This window comes from Oncorhynchus mykiss, chromosome 10, assembly GCF_057628025.1.
Source record: "Oncorhynchus mykiss isolate SJ-2025 chromosome 10, ASM5762802v1, whole genome shotgun sequence".
Classification (NCBI taxonomy): Eukaryota; Metazoa; Chordata; class Actinopteri; order Salmoniformes; family Salmonidae; genus Oncorhynchus; species Oncorhynchus mykiss.
The window spans coordinates 11,285,398-11,308,473 of NC_143031.1; the positions used below are offsets into that span (position 1 = coordinate 11,285,398).

Genomic DNA, 23,076 nt, shown 5'->3' on the forward strand with positions numbered 1-23,076 from the left:
TGTACATGGTTTCCTGAGTCGTAGTGGGAGGACGCTAAGTTTACTTCGATATGATGGTTATTATATAAATATATACGCATAAAGGCGTTTCCACCAGCATTTCTCGCATAATTTTATTGACGGAAAAATATTCCACCCATGTCAAATTAACAAATGATCTGTTGGCATTTATAAAATTAAACCGAAACATCCTGTTTCCATGGCAGCTGTTGTGATAATGTTTTGTGAGGTATGACTTTACTTGGATAAAAACTGTGGATGGAACATGGTTAGTGAAAGGAAAGAAACGGATGGCAAAAGCAAAGATTAGAGTAACCTAACCAAAGGTAGTAACAGCAGGCAAGAGGGTAATTGAAATGGATTCAATAGGTTTGGTTGTTGGAAAAATTTTAAGCTGCAAAATTTGACTTTTTGGCCTACCCTACCAAATACATATAGAAAACTAAGTTATAGACCTGTCATTCTCGTTGAAAGCAAGTATAAGAAGCAGCATATCTGTTATATGTGAACTATTTCTATGCTTCCCTTTCTTAAGTTTAATTTTTGCGTCTGTAACTTTTGGTTTTGTACACCGGCTTTAAAAATTATTTGCTTGCGAGTTTTTTAAATGTATCTTTTGATATTCTTTTTGCTTACAATTTTACACATTTTTGCTTTTTATTTTTTTTGTTTTTAAGCTTAACATCCATATTTCATTTTTAAGCTAAAATATTATTTTTACATTTTCAACTGTTTACGATTTATTTTATTTTGAATTCAATACCTAAAGCATGAAATTGACACCATACTATAACCAGCATCTTGCCTTTCAAACCACTGAGAGATTTTCTGGAAGTTGCAGAAGATATTTCCACCACACAAGCTCCCATGCATATCACCTGCAGTAATGGGGCTGCATCCAAGGCACATCACATTATCCTCAGTGTTTGATGGTGAATATGTCTATGAACACTGGAAGGAGCAAGCTCTCTTTTCCATGTAGAACATTGAGCTGTACTGGGGTGTTCATGCCATAGCTAATATATAACCTCTAGCCAAAAACAAACAATAACAGTTAAGGATGACAAGCTATATGCATGAATGTAAGAATAAGGTAGGACTATGTCTATATTACAACTACAGCTGTTCAACGCTATATTTTTGCTCAGAATCCATATCGTTCACATTTTAAACCTTTTGCAGGAGGCTTGACCTCTTAATAACTTACAAACGATAGGGAGGGAATGCAATTTCAGCTGTTTCTCTCTGATCTGAGCTCTCATGATTCGACCTTACTAGGCGGAGACTTGGCGTGAAGAGGATATACGCATATCACGTTAATTGACCTTAAAGGGCGGGCACATCTTTTAGGTGGGTGAGGCTACTGGTTTGTATGACCAATTATACGCCACTATCTCACGAGGTGTGGGTGGCTCCCAGTCATCCGTGGGAAGGTTTTAGAAGGGGGCGGAGCTCTACCCGGAAGTGTCTCGCGGCTGAGCACTCTGTCATTTGGCCACGGTCGGTTCTGAGGAGAGGGACAGCAACGGCAAAGAAACGCAGGAACAAGTCAGTTGGATAGAGAGAAGAAAGAAAATAATACAGAAATCCTTTAAACAATGAAACCGACCGAATAAGCCACTACAGTCAACTAGTATTGAATTCGTTTTAAACGTTTAATTCAATGACATTTTTTTTTTTTTTTTATACAAGCAAGGTTAGCGGTTCGCGAGAGAGAGCTGTGTCATTGAGCAGGCAGGACACGTCAGGAGACGAGAGAAAAGCTGGTTAGCCATAACTAGCTACTATATGAGCGAAAGCCATAAAAGTACCCTATCGCTTGTCATAAACTTGATATTCACAATTTTATCAGACACATCGAGATTGCCGATTGACTACAGGACGGATCGAGTCATCGCCTGGATCAAGGGTAAGCGACCAAAAGGTGAAAAATTGATTTTTATTGTCGATGTGTGTGCAACGTCGCTTTAGCCAGATTATTCATACACTACTATAGCTAGCTAGCATCTGTGACTACCGACTTTGTCATATCTGTTTAAGATTTTGCCTAAAACAATCAAACTGTTGGGAGAAGTGCCTAATACAGATTAAGAGTAAATAAGCCATCATTTTCTGGAATTAAAGGGTCGAATCCAAGCAACGGGATAGGCTTTGACAGCTGTCAGGCAAGCAAGGTCGCTTGTCTGTCATGATTTCGTTCAAATGTATCTAGCTAATGTTAGCTGGCTAGCGTCATTTTCCAAATACTGTTGCATAAGACTATTGTAACTGGCAAGCTAACTTTAGTATGTTATCGACAAAATGCTAGCTAGTTAATTGGCCCTAGACATGTCACCACTGCAATCTCCTGTCGACTGTCAGATATACACTACATTGCTAAAATAGTGGATTCGACTATTTCAGCCACACCCCTTGCTGACAGGTACATAAAATCGAGCACCCATCCATGCAATCTCCATAGACAAATATTGACAGTATTGTGGCCAGTACTGAAGAGCTCAGTGACTTTAAATGTTGCATCGTCATAGGATGACACCTCACCTGCTAGAGTGGCACCGCTCAACTATAAGTGCTGTTATTGTGAAGTGGAAACGACTAGGAGCAACAACGGCTGCGAAGTGGTAGGCCACACAAGCTCACATAACAGGACCGCCAAGTGCTGAAGCATGTAAAAGTAATCTGTCCTCGGTTGCAACACTCACTACCGAGTTCAATATGGCCTCTGGAAGCAACGACAACACAAGAACTGTTCGTTGGGAGCTTCTTCATGAAATGGGCTTCCATGGCTGAGCGGCCGCACACAAGCCTAAGATCACCATGCGCGCAATGCCAAGCGTCGGCTGGAGTGGTGTAAAGCTTGCTGCCATTGGACCCTGGAGCAGTGGAAACAAGTTCTCTGTAGTGATGAATCACGCTTCACCATCTGGAGGTCCGACAGACGGATCTGGGTTTGGCGGATGCCAGGGGAACGCTACCAGTCCTAATGCATAGTGCCAAATGTAAAGTTTGGTGGAGGAGGAATAATGGTCTGGGACTGTTTTTCATGGTTCAGCCTAGGCACTTAGTTCCAGTGACGATAAATCTTAACTATACAGTATACAATGACATTCTAGATGATTCTGTCCTTCCAATTTTGTGCCAACAGTTTGGGGAAGGCCCTTTCCTGTTTCAGCATGAACAAAGCGAGGTACACACAGCAATGGTTTGTCAAGATCGGTGTTGAAGAACTAATCGCCCAACATCAGTGGCTGAATGGAAGCAAGTCCCCACAAATGTTCCAACATCTAGTAGGAAGCCTTCCCAGAAGAGTGGAGGCTGTTATAGCTGCAAAGGGGCGACCAACTCCATATTAATGCCCAAGATTTTGTAATGAGATGTTTGACGAGCATGTAGTGTATCTTATCAGAAAACGTTAGCTAACTAGATAGTTAGACTAGTGTAGCATATTCTGTAGCAACGTAAAGATGGTGCTAGCTAACCAACCAACTAGCTAGCATGCAATAAACCATTTAGCTACAACGTACAAGGTGGAACTGATGTGGCATCTGTCACGTTAGCAAGGTTATTATATCGGCAGCTATTCTCGACAGATAGCTTTAACTCATTCCATGAATTTGTGTCCATTAATACCTTAACCATAAGGTTAGAGGAGTTCCTAATGTATCATTGACCTTAATTCATTAATTAGCTAAGTACCAGGGAGGAGTGTGAACCCGAGGCACTCGGTCCTCTGTGGAATAAAAAAACATTGTTTTATTTATTTAACCTTTTATTTAACTGAATGAGTTTGCCACATGTGGACTAGCAAGATGGTTACTAGCAGAAAAGGGTCTGACGTAGCTAGCTTTCAAAGTCCATTACACTGGTGACTGCCTGATTCTCAAATACAACCATTGAAATAATAACTGGTGTGTTTTTTGTGTTTGCCCCTCTCTTTAGGACGTAAAGATCACGGGATAGCATATATTGTGTGGGGGAAAACAAATGGGGGATTACGGGTTTGGAGTCTTAGTGCAAAACAACACTGGCAACAAGTCTGCATTCCCAGTTAGAATTCACCCACATCTGCAACCTCCACATCATCATCAGAATGCGTCTCCAAGCCCTGCTGCTTTCATAAACAATACCACATCTGGTAATGGCAGTAGCAGTGGGTCGCCTTGGCTTTTTTCAGCCACAGCTGCCCACAGCAGCATGCAAGATGAAATTCTTGGGTCTGAAAAACCCAAAGCCCAGCAACAGGAAATGCAAGAAACGCAAGAAAAGCAGCAACTGTCCCCTGGCCACCAGGAGTCTGTAATCATATCTGAGTTAGAGAAGGCGAGGTCAGAGGAGAACAAGGTGGAGGGCAGCCCCTCAGAGGGTAGCAATGGAAAGGAGAAGCTGCGCCTCGAGTCCCCAGTACTGACAGGCTTCGACTACCAAGAGACATCGGGTCTTGGGGCTCCGGCCCAGTCCAGTACCTCCTCGTCCCTGACCGGCTTCAACAACTGGTCAGCGGCTATTTCCCAGACACCCTCCACCATCATCAACGAGGATGTCAGCTTCTTCAACCCAGCTGCCTCTGCTAACAATGGGGCCCTCCTGTTCCAGAATTTCTCCCACCACACCAGCCCAGGCTTTGGGGGAAACTTCTCCCCCCAGATTGGACCCATCTCCCAGCACCATCCCCCACATCCACACTTTCAGCACCCACACAACCAACACCAACAGCACCGCAGGTCCCCGGCCAGCCCCCACCCTCCTCCCTTCCCCCATAGGAATGCTGCGTTCAGCCAGTTGCCGCATTTGTCCAATAATCTGAATAAACCCCCGTCACCTTGGGGTAGCTACCAAAGCCCTTCTCCTTCTCCCTCTTCTACCTCCTGGAGTCCCGGCGGGGGCTATGGTGGCTGGGGAGGCTCCCAGGGGCGTGAGTACCGTCGGGGCCTCAACGGAGGCATGACCCCACTGAACTCAATCTCCCCACTGAAGAAAACATTCCCCAACAACCACGTGCCGTCGCAGAAGTACTCCCGCACCAGCCCTGGGTTCAACCCCAAATCCTGGATGGACGAGAGTGTGAGCAGGAGTGACAACATCTTCCCCTTCCAGGTCAGTCAATAATTCCCACTGGTTTTATACAGTGTCTTCAGAACTGTGTTCTGATATTAGAGCCATTCAGCGAGACGAAATATAATTGTGTGTACCCAAAGACCTTACTCTGCGTTACGTGATGAATTTGTCACGCTATTAGATGTTGGTCCTAATGCTTTAATTGCCAGAGGCCTCTTATGACTAGCGTAGCTGTACCACTGCAGTGATGTGTGCCACGTATATGACATACAGAAGCTATGACATCATAGAAAATATCAGATCATTTTCTACATCCAGAGAACACACTGTAGCGAAATAGATGGAACATCAATTACCTATCTTTCTGTGAAAGTGATTTTTAGGATTACAGGGCTATTAATAACCCGAGACTACCGGTCTACACATCCTTTATAATGCCACCTCATTTATAATGCAATTTGAAATTTGATTGATAGCACACAATGAAGATGACTTGGATAACGGTATAATGTGTTGGAAAACTCTGATAGGCTTGATGGAAAGGGCATGGAGATTATTTTATTGATCAAGCACAGGGGTGACAGCGTCTGGAGGAGGGGGGGTAGAGGTGGGTGCAGGGGTTGGGCTAGTGTACGTGCTGGAAGGCTTGATTTGAAGGCTCTGTGGACCCCCCCCCAGAAGTGCTGATGCCACATCGACCATGTTGGATATAGCCTGACTGCTATGTTACTGTAGCACACAGCAGTGCTGTGCTCTTGTTGCTCAGGCTAGCTGGATTGTGGCACTCTGACCTCTAAATGCATTGGGGTTGGAGGGTGTGATTGGAGGTTAGCTTCCTGATGCAGGCTGTAATTACTGAAACACATCGTTTTTTTAATAATTAAGAAGCATTTTCTAGTCTACTTCAACGAGGGATGCTGAATATTCTCACATATCGGGTAAGGTTGGCCTGGCAGGCAGCTCGAGATGTAGAAGAGTGTTCCATAGAGACTGTCGGAATGAAGTTGTGCTCTTTAAATCCATTGGAAATGAATCCTCTGCAACGGTCTCTATGTCGAAGGTTTGAGTAGTGAAAGGCTACTGTCGTGTGACTGAACTGAGGTATCTGCCGTGGATCACAATCCAATAGTAGGTTAGGCGTAGCTGTCCGGAACTGCTGTGGAATTATTACACAGATATTACCTTGTTATTGTATAATCATGCTTAGTCACGCTAGGATTAATCACATGGGTATTCTATTTTTGTTCTTTAAAAATAAGATCTGTTCTATGTAACCTAATGATTACTTTTATTATATTGGCTAATTACATTACTACAGTACCAGTCAAAGGATTGGACACACCTACTCATTCCAGGGTTTTCCTTTATTTGTACTATTTTCTACATTGTAGAATAATAGTGAAGACATCAGCACTATGAAATAACACATGGAATCATGTAGTAACCAAAAAAGTGTTAAATAAATCAAAATATATTTTATTTTTGAGATTTTTCAAAGTAGCCACCCTTTGCCTTGATGACAGCTTTTCACAGTCTTGGCATTCTCTCAACCAGCTTCATGAGGTAGTCACCTGGAATGCATTTCAATTAACAGGTGTGCCTTGTTAATTTGTGGAATTTATTTCCTTAATGCATTTGAGCCAATCAATTGTGTTGTGACAAGGTAGGGGTGGTATAAAGACCAAGTCCATTTTATGGCAAGAACCGCACAAATAAGGAAAGAGAAATGACAGTCCATCATTACTTTAAGACATGAAGGTCAGTCAATATTGAACATTTCAAGAACTTTGAAAGTTTCTTCAAGTGCAGTCACAAAAACCATCAAGCGCTATGATGAAACTGGCTCTCATGAGGACCGCCACAGGAAAGGAAGACCCAGAGTTCATTAGAGTTAACTGCACCTCAGATTGCAGCCCAAATAAATGCTTGACAGAGTTCAAGTAACCGACACATCTCAACATCAACTGTTCAGAAGAGACTACGTGAATCAGGCCTTCATGGTTGGATTGCTACGAAGAAACCACTACTGAAGGACACCAATAAGAGAAAGAGACTTGCTTGGGCCAAGAAACACGAGCAATGGATATTAGACCGGTGGAAATCTGATGGTGTGGGGGTGCTTTGCTGGTGACACTCAGTGATTTGTTTAGAATTCAAGGCACACCTAGCCAGCTTGACTACCACAGCATCCCATCTGGTTTCCGCTTAGTGGGACTATCATTTGTTTTTCAACAGGACAATGACCCAAAACACACCTCCAGGCTGTGTAACACGGAACCCAAACTGGCTGCGCGCGTGCGCTATCGTGCATAAATGTATTTTGTTCCCCCACACCAAACGCGATCACGACACGCAGGTTAAAATATCAAAACGAACTCTGAACCAATGGCATTAATTTGGGGACAGGTCGAAAAGCATTAAACATGTATGTCAATTTAGCTAGGTAACTTGCACATGCTAGCTAATTCGTCCTATTTAGCTAGCTTGCTGTTGCTAGCTAATTTGTCTTGGGATATAAACATTGAGTTGTTATTTTACCTGAAATGCACAAGGTCCTCTACTCCGACAATTAATCCACACACAAAACGGTCAACCAAATCGTTTCTAGTCATCTCTCCTCCTTCCAGGCCTTTTCATCTTTGAACTTGTATGGTGATTAGCATCTAAACTTTCATAGTATTACAACGACTACCGGCAAAACGGTTCGTCTTTCAATCACCCACGTGGGTATAACCAATGAGGAGATGCCACGTGGGTACCTGCTTCTATAAACCAATGAGTGGATGGGAGAGGCAGGACTTGCACCGTGATCTGCGTCAGAAATAGGAATGACTTCTATTTTAGCCCTTGGCAACGCAGACGCGAGCAGTGTGGGTGCAATAATTGAATAATATGGATTTCTACATTTATTTTGCAACGCACGCGACGTGTCCGGTCTGGTCATGTAAGGGCTATTTGACCAAGGAGAGTGATGGAGTGCTGCATCAGATGACCTGGCCTCCACAATCACCTGACCACAACACAATTGAGATGGTTTGGGGTGAGTTGGACCTGCAGAGTGAAGGAAAAGCAGCCAACAAGTGCTCAGCATATGTGGGAACTCCTTCAAGACTGTTGGAAAAGCATTCCTCATGAAGCTGGTTGAGAGAATGCCAAGAGTGCAAAGCTGTCATCAAGGCAAAGGGTGGCTACTTTGAAGAATCTCAAATATCAAATATATTTTGATTTGTTTAACACTTTTTGGTTACTACATGATTTGTGTTATTGTGTTATTTCATAGTTTTGATGTCTTCACTATTCTACAATGTAGATTATAGTAAAAATAAAGAAAAATCCTTGAACGAGGAGGTGTGTCTAATCTTTTGACTGTTACCGTACATAATAAATAGGTTCCCTGTCTCTCTGTCCCTGAACAAGCAATGTTTTCAGCTTAACTTGGACAGTGATAGTGAACACCAGCCCATTGATTGCATGACTTTCTCTTGTGACTGCCAGGCATGTCCAAATGGTTCTACATAGTTTCCATCTCATCACGGAGAGAACAGGTGGGGGGGTTTGTGGTGTCCCTTTTGGAGTCATTGTTCTCCATATCCATTCCAAACCTTATACCTGTTTTGAAGGGTATAATGCTTTTAGGCCAGGGGTCGGCAACAGGAGACCCCCCCACCCCACAAAAAATGTTTTCGAATTTTGTTTTCTGGTGAAAAAAGACTTCAACATTTAACAGGAATTCAGCAAAAAAAAAATTAACTGTAGGAAATCTGTTCCCAAGCATTCCCATTAATACATTTATATTTATTTAGTCGAGGTATAAAAAAAAAAATGTTGGCCCCCCGACCGACCATCTGGTTTGACAAAACGTCCCGCAGCAGAATCTAGGTGCCTACCCCTGCTGTAGGCTATTCTGCCTCTTGTTATTTAGCATAACCTACATCCATCAAGCTTGCACAACGTTTACATTGCTCAAGTAACATTGTGTAGAAATACCTTACTGTCTACAATACTTCGGCTTCATACTGTAGCAGCACCTTTTCATAGAAATCTTGGTTATGTTAGTCAACAGTGGATGCCTGTTTTAACTTATTTAAATGAGCTTTCACTGACTGTTTAGGTGTCTGCCTTGGGGACTTAACACATTAAAGTGATGTGATACTGAGCTCTTAGTTTAATGGTGCCGGAAGTTTCCATAGGCCTGCTGTGTCTCAGCCAAGAATACCACATGTTCGGTGTGAATGTAGAGGCTGTCTGATGGGGGGGGCTAGAGCACGCGCTCCATGCAAGCCGACACAGGTGAGATGTTGATGATTAACCTGTGTCTCGGGGAGAAAATGAAAAGGGAGTTGCTGCTCCCACTTGGGAGAACAAAAACCGGTTTATGAGAAAATGGCGCTAAAAACAAAAGTGTTGCATAGAAAACCGTCGGAATTATGGAATCCAGGCATTAAAATGGAATTCAACAATATTCAGAAATGTATTGAACTTAGTAGGAAATCCACAAAATGTATTGAACTTAGTAGGAAATCCACAAAATGTATTGAACTTAGTAGGAAATCCACAAAATGTATTGAATTCATTAGAAAAATCATCATAAGTTTATCATAAGACGTGATTATTTTTTTCCTGCAACTTTCTGAAACTAAACAGGAATGTTCTTCTGTGTGTGTGTTTGCTTGTGTGTGTGCGCGCGTTGATATCTACACTTTGTGTGGCCGGTAGCGATGATGCTAATGATAACGTTTCCCAAAAAGGTTTTCAATTAAATGCTAATTACAAAGTTTTTTTTTTTAGGCCTACCAGACAGAATATCATGACTGTTTGCATCAATCCAGTGGGTGTTTGTTTTGCCGGCTCTGCAATTACATGAGCACTACAGAAACTTGGCTAACCAAACAATGGCATTAAAGGGTAACTACACCCAAAAATCTTTTTTTCTCACTCCCCCCCAGACTTCAAGTGGTCTGATGCGGTTTAAGCATTTTTGTGGACTCATCCAATGTTGGTTTTTTTCAGTTTTTTTTTCAGAGCGATACAATGAATAAATGGGAAAAACAAAACGGAGAAAACACAATCAGGCAAAAAATAAAACATTTTCTTGGGCCATAAAGAAGGACCATTTATTTAGATGTGATGTTCATCCTGTGATGGCCTTGGGCTGTGCTGCTGCTGATCAGAGCAGGACTGTACTGGGAGACCTAACCTACATTTAAAAATTTTTTTTAGCCATTATTTAACTAGGCAAGTCAGTTAAGAACAAATTATTATTTACAATTATGGCCTACCGGGGTTAACTGCCTTGTTCAGGGGCAGATCGACAGATTTTTATCTTGTCAGCTCGGGGATTTTTGGTTACTGGCCCAACGCTCTAACCACTAGGCTACCTGCTGCCCCAAATGAACAAGGAGGCTGTTTGTTTTTCAGGCTAGGTCTCCTCTCTGTTTGTTTCTGTATTAGAGCAGCTTTTGTCACTGGTTGCAGGTGCCATTGGCAAACAGTCATATGTTTCCTACAGTAGGTCCAGTGTCATCTCTCAGGGATTAGTGACTATGCCTCCCAGAGAGGGATGTTCTGATAATATAAAACATGGACAGGCCCCTGGTCCCTACTATAGGCTTACTGCCTTTGGGTACGGTACTAGAGCTCTGTTCTTAAGCTAAGCTCTCTGCACTGAGGCAGGGCCGGTCTTTCACTTTCTAAACCCCGGGCATCCTCTTAGCTCTGTGTAAGCTGCTCTACACACTTCCGTGACTGGGAGGGACAGGGCCTACTGCTTGGTAACATGCCTGTGGATCTGGGGTTGGGCAGTCACCCAAAGGGCCACATTTAGCAATATAATGTATGTGGGAAATTGTTAGAGGTAGCCTATTTTTCTGGTTAACCTTTTTTAAACGAAGGACATATATTTGCTTGCATTTATAACTGCTTCAAATCACAGTTGTCATTAGGGCTGGGTGATATATCAAATGAATTCAAATGTTTTAGCACAATATTCCCGTAACCGAAACGGTTTCAATCCACTATTTGTATTTGAGGTTTGTTCCAACTGAATCAGTCATATGGACACACAAAGACATTGAGACATTATTTTACTGTAATAGAGGAGTAGTTAACCTTTTTATGTATCAACTCAACTCAAAAACACAGAGCAGTCACTACTAAAATGTGGAGTATCAATTAAAATTCATTCTGGAAAATTAATTCTCAGTTTTTCACTAGCAGCATTTGAGGTACCATGTACCACTAGCAGCATTTGAGGTACCATGTACCACTAGCAGCATTTGAGGTACCATGTACCACTAGCAGCATTTGAGGTACCATGTACCACTAGCAGCATTTTAGCCAAAAACTGTTATACTAGCTGTCTAGTCTGTTTTAGAAATGTGTAATTAGCATCAAAGATGGGTGCGTTTGTAAATTCACTCTGGCCATCTACTCCAATTTCAGAGCACTCTCGTTTGTGTGCTAGAGTGCAGAATAACTGATGAACGCTCAACACCTGTTGAATATGGCTGGTGTCGGTAAGCGTCAGCAAAATTTACATTGTTGCCAGCAGCCCAGTTAGTCACCAACGCTCTGGCTAACATGAAAACAGCCTAACCACCTCTGCTAGAGCGAGTAAAATCAAATCAAATTTATTTGTCACATACACATGGTTAGCAGATGTTAATGCGAATGTAGCGAAATGCTTGTGCTTCTAGTTCCGACAATGCAGTAATAACCAACGAGTAATCTAACCTAACAATTCCAAAACTACTACTTTATACACACAAGTGTAAAGGGATAAATAATATGTACATAAAGATATCTGAATGAGTGATGGTACAGAACGGCATAGGCAAGATGCAGTAGATGGTATCGAGTACAGTATATACAGTGCCTTGCGAAAGTATTCGGCCCCCTTGAACTTTGCAACCTTTTGCCACATTTCAGGCTTCAAACATAAAGATATAAAACTGTATTTTTTGTGAATAATCAACAACAAGTGGGACACAATCATGAAGTGGAACGACATTTATTGGATATTTCAAACTTTTTTAACAAATCAAAAACTGAAAAATTGGGCGTGCAAAATTATTCAGCCCCTTTACTTTCAGTGCAGCAAACTCTCTCCAGAAGTTCAGTGAGGATCTCTGAATGATCCAATGTTGACCTAAATGACTAATGATGATAAATACAATCCACCTGTGTGTAATCAAGTCTCCGTATAAATGCACCTGCACTGTGATAGTCTCAGAGGTCCGTTAAAAGCGCAGAGAGCATCATGAAGAACAAGGAACACACCAGGCAGGTCCGAGATACTGTTGTGAAGAAGTTTAAAGCCGGATTTGGATACAAAAAGATTTCCCAAGCTTTAAACATCCCAAGGAGCACTGTGCAAGCGATAATATTGAAATGGAAGGAGTATCAGACCACTGCAAATCTACCAAGACCTGGCCGTCCCTCTAAACTTTGAGTAATGTAGGGTATGTAAACAAAGTGGCATAGTTTAAAGTGGCTAGTGATACATGCATTACATAAAGATGCAGTAGATGATATAGAGTACAGTATACACATATACATATGAGAAGTAATGTAGGGTATGTAAACATTATATTAAGTAGCATTGTTTAAAGTAGCTAGTGATATATTTTACATCAATTTCCATCAATTCCCATTATTAAAGTGGCTGGAGTTGATTCAGTGTGTTGGCAGCAGCCACTCAATGTTAGCGGTGGCTGTTTAACAGTCTGATGGCCTTGAGATAGAAGCTGTTTTTCAGTCTCTCGGTCCCTGCTTTGATGCACCTGTACTGACCTCGCCTTCTGGATGATAGCGGGATGAACAGGCAGTGGCTCGGGTGGTTGTTGTCCTTGATGATCTTTATGGCCATCCTGTGACATTGGGTGGTGTAGGTGTCCTGGAGGGCAGGTAGTTTCCCCCTGGTGATGCGCTGTGCAGACCTCACTACCCTCTGGAGAGCCTTACGGTTGTGGGCGGAGCAGTTGCCGTACCAGGCGCTGATACAGCCCGACAGGATGCTCTCGATTGTGCATCTGTAGAATGGGGGGTGCTCCCTCTGCTGTTTCCTGAAGTCCACAATCATCTCTTTTGTTTTGTTGACATTGAGTGGGAGGTTATTTTCTTGACACCACACTCCGAGGGCCCTCACCTCCTCCCTGTAGGCCGTCTCGTCATTGTTGGTAATCAAGCCTACCACTGTAGTGTCGTCCGCAAACTTGATGATTGAGTTGGAGGCGTGCATGGCCACGCAGTCATGGGTGAACAGGGAGTACAGGAGAGAGCTCAGAACGCACCCTTGTGGGGCCACAGTGTTGAGGATCAGCGGGGTGGAGATGTTGTTACCTACCCTCACCACCCGGGGGCGGCCTGTCAGGATGTCCAGTACCCAGTTGCACAGGGCAGGGTCGAGACCTAGGGTCTCGAGCTTGATGACGAGTTTGGAGGGTACTATGGTGTTAAATGCTGAGCTGTAGTCGATGAACAGCATTCTCACATAGGTATTCCTCTTGTCCAGATGGGTTAGGGCAGTGTGGTTGAGATTGCATCGTCTGTGGACCTATTTGGGCGGTAAGCAAATTGGAGTGGGTCTAGGGTGTCAGGTAGGGTGGAGGTGATATGGTCCTTGACTAGTCTCTCAAAGCACTTCATGATGACGGAAGTGAGTGCTACCCGGTAGTGGTTTAGCTCAGTTACCTTAGCTTTCTTGGGAACAGGGACAATGGTGGCCCTCTTGAAGCATGTGGGAACAGCTGACTGGGATAAGGATTGATTGAATATGTCCGTAAACACACCAGCCAGCTGGTCTGCGCATGCTCTGAGGACGCGGCTGGGGATGCCGTCTGGGCCTGCAGCCTTGCGATGGTTAACACGTGAAAGTAGCCTATGGCGTCTGTTCGTTCATGATACGGCAGGATGTCTTGTCAAAACAGAAAATATCGACCCCAAAAGACTCGTGTTCACATCACTGTGTGTATCAGTTGATGGTATACTAATGGGAAGATGTTTTGGGATGTGTAGACTGACTAATGTGCTGAGGTTAGTATCAGACAGGGCTCTACACTGACCTTTTTTACAAGGAGCACATGTGCTCCTAAGATGAAAGATTTAGGCACACAGAAAGAAGGAGCACAATGAAAAATATTTGAGATATTAAAGCTAGAATCCTTCAATTTTCTATGCGCACTGGTGCTCTTAAATATAAATTATGGGTCACACAGCAAAATATTTGGGTGCATATGCAAGTAAAATGGTCGCACTGTAGAGCCCTGTCAGATGTAGTCTTTTGTTCTATGGTTATAGTAACAAGCCTCATTCATTCATTCTCATTTAGCCCCCCATTTACGGCCAGCACACTTTCCCAGCTATTAAAATTTAGAGGGCATTAGCCAATTAGTCACGATCCTGATGGCGGTAAATGCCCCTTGAATAATGAAAGAATTGACCATCAGTGACAAGTGCGCGACCGTGTTCTTATGTTCTCTAACCTTCTACCCTTGAATGGAGTTATGAAACAGGACGCGTACTGTGTGTTTTAACGAGCGGGAGAATGGGGGGGGGGGGGGACGTGTCAGAAGTGTCACAGGCGTTTTAACTCCCAGTCTCTGATTAGGATCTGTTGCTGTTTTTAATGACTTTATCACCAAAGTAGATCTGTCTCCCCTGGGGAGCCAGTCTGCACCCCTTGCTACCCCTCCCTCCCTAACCATGCTCTGGGGCTGGCTTCATGGGTTTTAATGTGGAAGCTTTGAAATGCCTTGACCAGCAACACAAAAATCAAGTGTCAAAGCTAAGCCCCCTTCCCTAGCTCCCTCCCTCCTTCCCTAGCTCCCTCCCTCCTTCCCTAGCTCCCTCCCTCCTTCCCTAGCTCCCTCCTTCCCTAGCTCCCTCCCTCCTTCCCTAGCTCCCTCCCTCCTTCCCTAGATCCCTCCCCCTTCCCTAGCTCCCGCCCCCTTCCCTAGCTCCCTCCCTCCTTCCCTAGCTCCCTCCCTCCTTCCCTAGCTCCCTCCCTCCTTCCCTAGATCCCTCCCCCTTCCCTAGATCCCTCCCCCTTCCCTAGCTCCCTCCCTCCTTCCCTAGATCCCTCCCCCTTCCCTAGCTCCCTCCCTCCTTCCCTAGATCCCTCCCTCCTTCCCTAGATCCCTCCCCCTTCCCTAGCTCCCTCCCTCCTTCCCTAGATCCCTCCCCCGTCCCTAGATTCCTCCCCCTTCCCTAGATCCCTCCCCCTTCCCTAGCTCCCTCCCTCCTTCCCTAGATCCCTTCCCTAGCGCCCTCCCTCCTTCCCTAGCTCCCTCCCCCTTCCCTAGCTCCCTCCCCCTTCCCTAGCTCCCTCCCCCTCCCCTAGCTCTCTCCCCCCTCCCCTAGCCCTCTCCCCCCACCCCTAGCCCTCTCCCCCTCCCCTAGCTCTCTCCCCCCTCCCCTAGCCCTCTCCCCCCTCCCCTAGCTCTCTCCCCCCTCCCCTAGCCCTCTCCCCCCTCCCCTAGCCCTCTCCCCCCTCCCCTAGCCCTCTCCCCCCTCCCCTAGCTCTCTCCCCCTCCCCTAGTTCTCTCCCCCTTCCCCTAGCTCTCTCTCCCCCCTCCCCTAGCTCTCTCCCCCCTCCCCTAGCTCCCTCCCTCCTTCCCTAGCTCTCTCCCTCCTTCCCTAGCTCTCTCCCCCTTCCCTAGCTCCCTCCCCCTTCCCTAGCTCCCTCCCCCTCCCCTAGCTCTCTCCCCCCTCCCCTAGCTCTCTCCCCCCACCCCTAGCCCTCTCCCCCCTCCCCTAGCTCTCTCCCCCCTCCCCTAGCCCTCTCCCCCCTCCCCTAGCTCTCTCTCCCCCCTCCCCTAGCTCTCTCCCCCCTCCCCTAGCTCCCTCCCTCCTTCCCTAGCTCCCTCCCTCCTTCCCTAGCTCTCTCCCCCCTCCCCTAGCTCCCTCCCCCCTCCCTTTCCATTATTTTAGCCGTGACATTGTAGATTAATGTTGTGGCAGAAACCCATGTTTCATCAAGGCCTGTTTTAGCAGTGTTCTTCACGTTGGATAGTTTGACCTTAGCTTCTAGCTATACTCCCAAACACAGGCTCTCTGCCTGGAGCGAGTTGAAATACAAAATACTCCAGTTTGGTATTTCCGACTGTTTCTCGCTATTCTTTTGTCTCTTTATCAGGTGAAAACTGTTTTTCCTCATAGTTAGGGAATTATTTCATTACATTCCTATGTGCCACTCGCCTGTTATTTAGCCTAAGCTTGACTTTAACTAATTTTTCCTTAAAGATTATTGTTGAGCTTGGTAAGGAAGTCATTTTTGACCCGCCCACCTTTGTGTGTGTACTTTGGAGGTGAACCAAACTTGTCATGTGAGGCTGTGAGAAGGAAAGAGTTGAACCTGCCTGTCCTTCAGTTCAACTGGCCAGTGCCGTACTCTTAAGGGCTATGTGTCTGTGTGCCTATGTACGTAACCTTGTCCTGTAGAACCCATCTGCCACCATGACGACGCACAAGTATGACTGCTGTTGCTATGCATCTGAATGGATTGGCGACCGCAGCGATTAAAGGGATATTGCAAGATTATGGCAGTTGTGCTGTTCTACTTACCCAGAGTCAAATTAACTCATGGTACCATTTTTACGTCTCTATGTGCAGTTTGAAGGAAGTTAGAGGTGGTTTCGTGAGCCAATGCTAACTAGCGTTAGCGCAATAACTGGAAGTCTACAGGTACAGTAGCATACGCTAGGATCTGACTCTGGCTAAGTAGAACAGCAGCACAATTGTCATAATCTCGCAGTATCCCTTTAATCGCTACGGTTGCCAATCCATTCAGATGCATAACTACTGCAACTTTAGCCATACTTGTGTGTCGTCATGATGCCGAACGGCATCTCATTACCTAGTACTTCACGAGGACCCTTCCTGTTTCGCCTCTTAGGATAGGGATAGGGTTATGTGCACACTGTTTTTTTTGTTGAGTATTTATTTTGTAATTAATTAAGAGTGTTTTTTGTGTTAATCTCCTATTTGACTTCAAGTAGTTCATCTCTCAGTGGATTGTAGAAAATACATTCTAGGCTACTGCATCCCCAGCCTACTGGTGATTTGTGTGGTTGTCACTCCTAAGGTCATGGTTGTTAATTCCGTTAGTTTACTGCTCCATGGCCACCATTTTAACGCTTGTTTCCATTCCCACTGCTTAGCATTAGGGCTGGTCGACATGGCCACAATATCGTATCACAGTATTTTTCAAATTGTTGACTGTTTTATGTTTTTGAATAGTACAAGTTAAATGCTTTATGAGTAGTGTGTGACCCTACATACATTCTAAGTGATTTCAATGGGTCTCTCTCCATTCTGATTGTTTTATACTGGTTAATTCAACTTCAACCCAAAATAATTGTCTGCATTTTCATCAATCTCATTTGTGATCCTTTCCTCACTGCCACGTAGAACTGCACGATATGGGCAACAAAAATCAAGGCCTTGTTTTTAACAAAATGTTGCAATTACGATTTGACTTGAGATTTATTCAGATTCTATAGTTAGATGATAATAGTGGGCACTTTGAATACAGTGTTTTGATATGACAACGAATTAACATACCAGGGAGAAGTTATTGCGGCAGGGTAGGAACCAAAGTGTTGGTGAGTGTTTCCTAGGGGACCTTATAATCTTTGGCTACATTAAATATGTAGCTAACATATGCTTTGCCTATTCCTCTTTGATTTAGAAGATACTGTTTCACAAGCAGCATGCTGATTTAGGCCTATACCATCACTGGTATCAGGCTGTAGTTAGTTGCGTTTTCTATCACTCGGTACATTTATTAGCTAGCTCGGTAGCCAGCTAACTAGCAATTAGCATTATTGGCTAACATGACTTAGCCACAACTTGCTAAGAAAATACAAATTACCTGTTTGCAAATGTAAGAAACACAAGCTAATAGTATAGTTATAGAACACTTGTGGATTATATTAAGAAGCAAAGTTAAAACAGCATGGTAGTCATCAATGTTGTTGCATGTGCTGCATTGACCATGCAGACTGAACGCAAGTGTCTTGTGGTCGAGCAACAAAAACATGCACTCTGTGAGTAAACAGGGGCCGGGGCTAGGTCTGGAGAGAGATGACTCAAGTAGCGGAGTAAACTATAAAAATGTACGTTACACACAGCTTATCACATTCAAATATCATTATATAAGGTATAGTAAAACCCCAAACCGGTCTGTGCATCAATACTGGTATATCGTTTTTTTTCCCAACAACAAGCAGGACTCACACGATATTCTCCAAACACCCCACAGGTCAGACATCCCAATTATTCGCAAAAGGAAGCGATGCAGAGGACGAAGAGCCGGATGCCTCGTCTGGACCCGCAGAAGGCGAGTAGGAAAGCTGCCGTTACCGTCAATATTACTCACCAACGTGCAATCATTGGACAATAAACTAGACGAGGTACGATCACGAATATCCTACCAACGGAACATCAAAAACTGTAATATCCTATGTTTCACGGAATCGTGGCTGAATGACGACATGGATATTCAGCTAGCGGGATACACGCTGCACCGTCAGGATAGAACAGCACACTCCGGTAAGACGAGGGGGGGGCGGTCTGTGCATATTTGTAAACAACAGCTGGTGCATGAAATCTAAGGAAGTCTCTAGATTTTGCTCGCCTGAAGTTGAGTATATTGTGATAAATTGCAGGCCACACTACTTGCCTAGAGAGTTCTCAGCTATACTTTTCATGGCTGTTTATTTACCACCACAGAGACGGGCACTAAGACCGCACTCAGTCAGCTGTATAAGGAAATAAGCAAACAGGAAACCGCTCACCCAGAGGCGGTGCTCCTAGTGGCCGGAGATTTTAATGCAGGGAAACTTAAATCAGTTCTACCAAATTTCTATCAACATGTTAAATGTGCAACCAGAGGGAAAACATTTCTAGATCACCTCTACTCCACACACAGAGACGCGTACAAAGCTCTCCCTCGCCCTCCATTTGGTAAATCCGACCACAACTCTATCCTCCTGATTCCTGCTTACAAGCAAAAATTAAATCAGGAAGCACCAGTGACTCGGTCTATAAAACAATGGTCAGATGAAGCAGATGCTAAACTACAGGACTGCTTTGCTATCACAGACTGGAACATGTTCCGGGATTCTTCCGATTACATTGAGGAATACACCACATCAGTCACTGGCTTTATCAATAAGTGCATCGAGGACGTCGGAAGCGTACAAGAAATCCCGCTATGCCCTGCGACAAACCATCAAACAGGCAAAGCGTCAATACAGGGCTAAGTTGAATCATACTACACCGGCTCCGACGCTTGTGGGATGTGGCAATGCTTGCAAACTATTACAGACTACAAAGGGAAGCACAGCCGCGAGCTGCCCAGTGACACGAGCCTACCAGGCGAGCTAAATCACTTCTATGCTCACTTCGAGGCAAGCAACTGAGGTATGCATGAGAGCTTCAGCTGTTCCGGACGACCGTGTGATCACGCTCTCCGTAACCGACGTGAGTAAGACCTTTAAACAGGTCAACATACAATGCTGTGGGGCCAGACAGATTACCAGGATGTGTGCTCCGGGCATGTGCTGACCAACTGGCATGTGTCTTCACTGACATTTTTAACATGTCCCTGATTGAGTCTGTAATACCAACATGTTTCAAGAAGACCACCATAGTCCCTGTGCCCAAGAACACAAAGGCAACCTGCCTAAACGACTACAGACCCGTAGCACTTACGTCTGTAGCCATGAAGTGCTTTGAAAGGCTGGTAATGGCTCACATCAACACCATTATCCCAGAAACCCTAGACCCACTCCAATTTGCACCGCCCAAACAGATCTGCAGATCTCTTGCACTCCACAGTGCCCTTTCCAACCTGGACAAAAGGAACACCTATGTGAGAATGCTATTCATTGACTACAGCTCAGCATTCAACAACATAGTACCCTCCAAGCTCATCACTAAGCTAAGGAACCTGGGACTAAACACCTCCCTCTGCAACTGGATCCTGGACTTCCTGACAGGCCGCCCTCAGGTGGTGAAGGCAGGTAGCAACACATCTGCCACGCTGGGGCAGCAGGGTAGCCTAGTGGTTAGAGCATTGGACTAGTAACCGAAAGGTTGCAAGTTCAAATCCCCGAGCTGACAAGGTACAAATCTGTCGTTCTGCCCCTGAACAAGGAAGTTAACCCACTGTTCCTAGGGTGTCATTGAAAATAAGAATTTGTTCTTAATGCTTAACGGACTTGCCTAGTTAAATAAAGGTAAAATATTTTTTTTAATAAAAAAATCCTCAACACTGGAGCTCCCCAGGGGTCCGTGCTCAGTCCCCTCCTGTGTACTCCCTGTTCATCCACAACTGCATGGCCAGGCAAACTCCAACACCGTCATTAAGTTTGCAGACGACACAACAGTGATCACCGACAACGACGAGACAGCCTATACGGAGGAGGTCAGAGACCTGGCCGGGTGGTGCCAGAATAACAACCTATCCCTCAACATAACATAACATAAGGCCAAGGAGATGATTGTGGACTACAGGAAAAGGAGCACCGAGCACACCCCCATTCTCGTCGATGGGGCTGTAGTGGAGCAGGTTGAAAGCTTCAAGTTCCTTGGTGTCCACATCAACAACAAACTAGAATGGTCCAGACACACCAAGACAGTCGTGAAGAGGGCACGACACAGCCTATTCCCCCTCAGGAAACTAAAAAGATTTGGCATTGGCATTTGGCATTGGCATTTGGTATCCTCAAAAGGTTCTTCAGCTGCAACATTGAGAGCATCCTAACCGGTTGCATAACTGCCTGGTACGGCAATTGCTTGGCCTCCGACCGCAAGGCACTACAGAGGGTAGTGCGTACGGCCCAGTACATCACTGGGGCAAAGCTGCCTGCCATCCAGGACCTCTACACCAGGCGGTGTTAGAGGAAGGCCCTAAACATTTTCAAAGTCCCCACCCACCCTGTTCATAGCCTGTTCTCTCTACTACCACACGGCAAGCAGTACTTGAGTGCCAAGTCTAGGACAAAAAGGCTTCTCAACAGTTACACCCAAGCCATAAGACTCCTGAACAGGTGACCAAATGGTTACCCGGACTATTTGCATTGTGTGCCTCCCCCCCGCCCCAACCCCTCTTTTACGCTGCTGCTACTCTGTTTATCTTATACGCATAGTCACTTTAACTATACGTTCATGTACATACCACCTCAATTGGCCCGACCAACCAGTGCTCCCGCACATTGGCTAACCGGGCTATCTGCATAGTGTCCCACCCCTCTTATATTATAGCCTTGCAACTCTTATGTTATATTGTCTTTTTACTGTTGTTTTATTTCTTTACTTACCTACACACACACACACACACACACACACACACACACACACACACACACCTTTTTTTTGCACTATTGGTTAGAGCCTGTAAGTAAGCATCTCACTGTAAGGTCACCTGTTGTATTCGGCGCAGGTGACAAATAAACTTTGATTTGATAGGATGTATGACGCAAGCACCACTTCACACTAATATGTTTTTGGATTTGTCAAACTTGAACTCTGGCCTAGTTGAAGTGCTTCTTTAGTTCTTTGACAGGCAGCCAGATCTTGCCTAGGCTGAAAGATGCTGTCAATGGTGAATTATTTCCAGGTCTTGTCTGGCCTGGGCTGGGCTGAAAGATGCTGTCAATGGTGAATTATTTCCAGGTCTTGTCTGGCCTGGGCTGGGCTGAAAGATGCTGTCAATGGTAAATTATTTCCAGGTCTTGTCTGGCCTGGGCTGAAAGATGCTGTCAATGGTGAATTATTTCCAGGTCTTGTCTGGCCTGGGCTGAAAGATGCTGTCAATGGTGAATTATTTCCAGGTCTTGTCTGGCCTGGGCTGAAAGATGCTGTCAATGGTAAATTATTTCCAGGTCTTGTCTGGCCTGGGCTGAAAGATGCTGTCAATGGTAAATTATTTCCAGGTCTTGTCTGGCCTGGGCTGAAAGATGCTGTCAATGGTAAATTATTTCCAGGTCTTGTGCAACAAGCCTCTCATTATTACCAAGTAGCACTTGTATTGTGTGTTGGCTGGCCTCTGGTATGCCATTCTGTGGAGGGTTTCAACTAGGTATGTAACATTGAAACATTTTCTTAACATTTTAAATTGCCTTTTTTCTGTTAAAACGAAATAAGTATTTCAGAATCTAGACATACTCCTTATAGTAACATATGAAGTATGACACCAAGATGATGTCTGTATCATGTACGGTTCACAGATCATAAGGTCTTACAGGAGGCATGTGTAGGTCTAAAATGGCCACTTTCATCATGATTTTCTCAAACATGGTTTGTGATACAAACCATTAAGCCTGGAAGTTGATAGTCTTTGTGCATTCTATCATATAGACTGTTAGTTTGAAGTACTGTCATCCTGAAAGATGCAGGATTTTTGGGTCCGATATCAATTTGTATTTTTTTTATTAATACAAAAAAAATGGTTTTAATGGGGACAAATTACTGATATACGGTGCATTTGGAAAGTATTCAGACCCCTTGACCGTTTCCACATTTTGTTACAATACAGCCTTATTCTAAAATGGATAAAACATGTTTTTTTTTCCATCATCAATTTACTCACAATACCCCATTTGGGGAGTTTCTCCCATTCTTCTCTGCAGATCCTCTCAAGCTCTGTCAGGTTGGATGGGGAGCGTTGCTGCACAGCTATTTTCAGGTTTCTCAAGAGATGATCGATCGGGTTCAAGTTCGGGTTCTGGCTGGGCGACTCAAGGACATTCAGAGACTTGTCTCGAAGCCACTCCTGCCCTGTCTTGGCTGTGTGCGTAGGGTCGTTGTTCTGTTGGCAGGTGAACCTTCGCCCCCAGTCTGAGGTCCTGAGCACTCAAGGATCTCTCTGTACTTTGCTCCGTTCATCTTTCCCTCGATCCTAACTAGTCTCCCAGTCCCTGCAGCTGAAAATATCCCCACAGCATGATGCTGCCGCCACCATGCTTCACCTTAGGGATGGTGCCAGGTTTCCTCCAGAGGTGATGCTTGGAATTC

General features: G+C 44.7%; 1 protein-coding gene across 17 annotated transcripts in view; it reads left to right on the plus strand.

Moving 5' to 3' along the window:
• The first annotated feature begins 1,456 nt into the window (after nt 1-1,456).
• LOC110533338 (cytoplasmic polyadenylation element-binding protein 4) overlaps nt 1,457-23,076 on the plus strand; it is a 39,351-nt gene continuing 17,731 nt past the window's right edge. For 6 of the 17 annotated variants that reach the window (XR_005053577.2, XR_005053576.2, XR_005053578.2 and 3 more), the window contains exons 1-2: nt 1,461-1,909; nt 3,940-5,094. Coding sequence is in view for 4 of the 17 variants with exons in the window: in XM_036989696.2 (XP_036845591.2) it covers nt 3,985-5,094 (1,110 nt within the window). In the remaining 13 variants the exon portion in view is untranslated. Of the gene's footprint in view, nt 1,925-3,939; nt 5,095-18,316; nt 18,607-23,076 lie in introns of those variants that run through there. The other 11 variants (XR_016484124.1, XR_016484126.1, XM_036989697.2 and 8 more) reach the window with 6 other exon arrangements.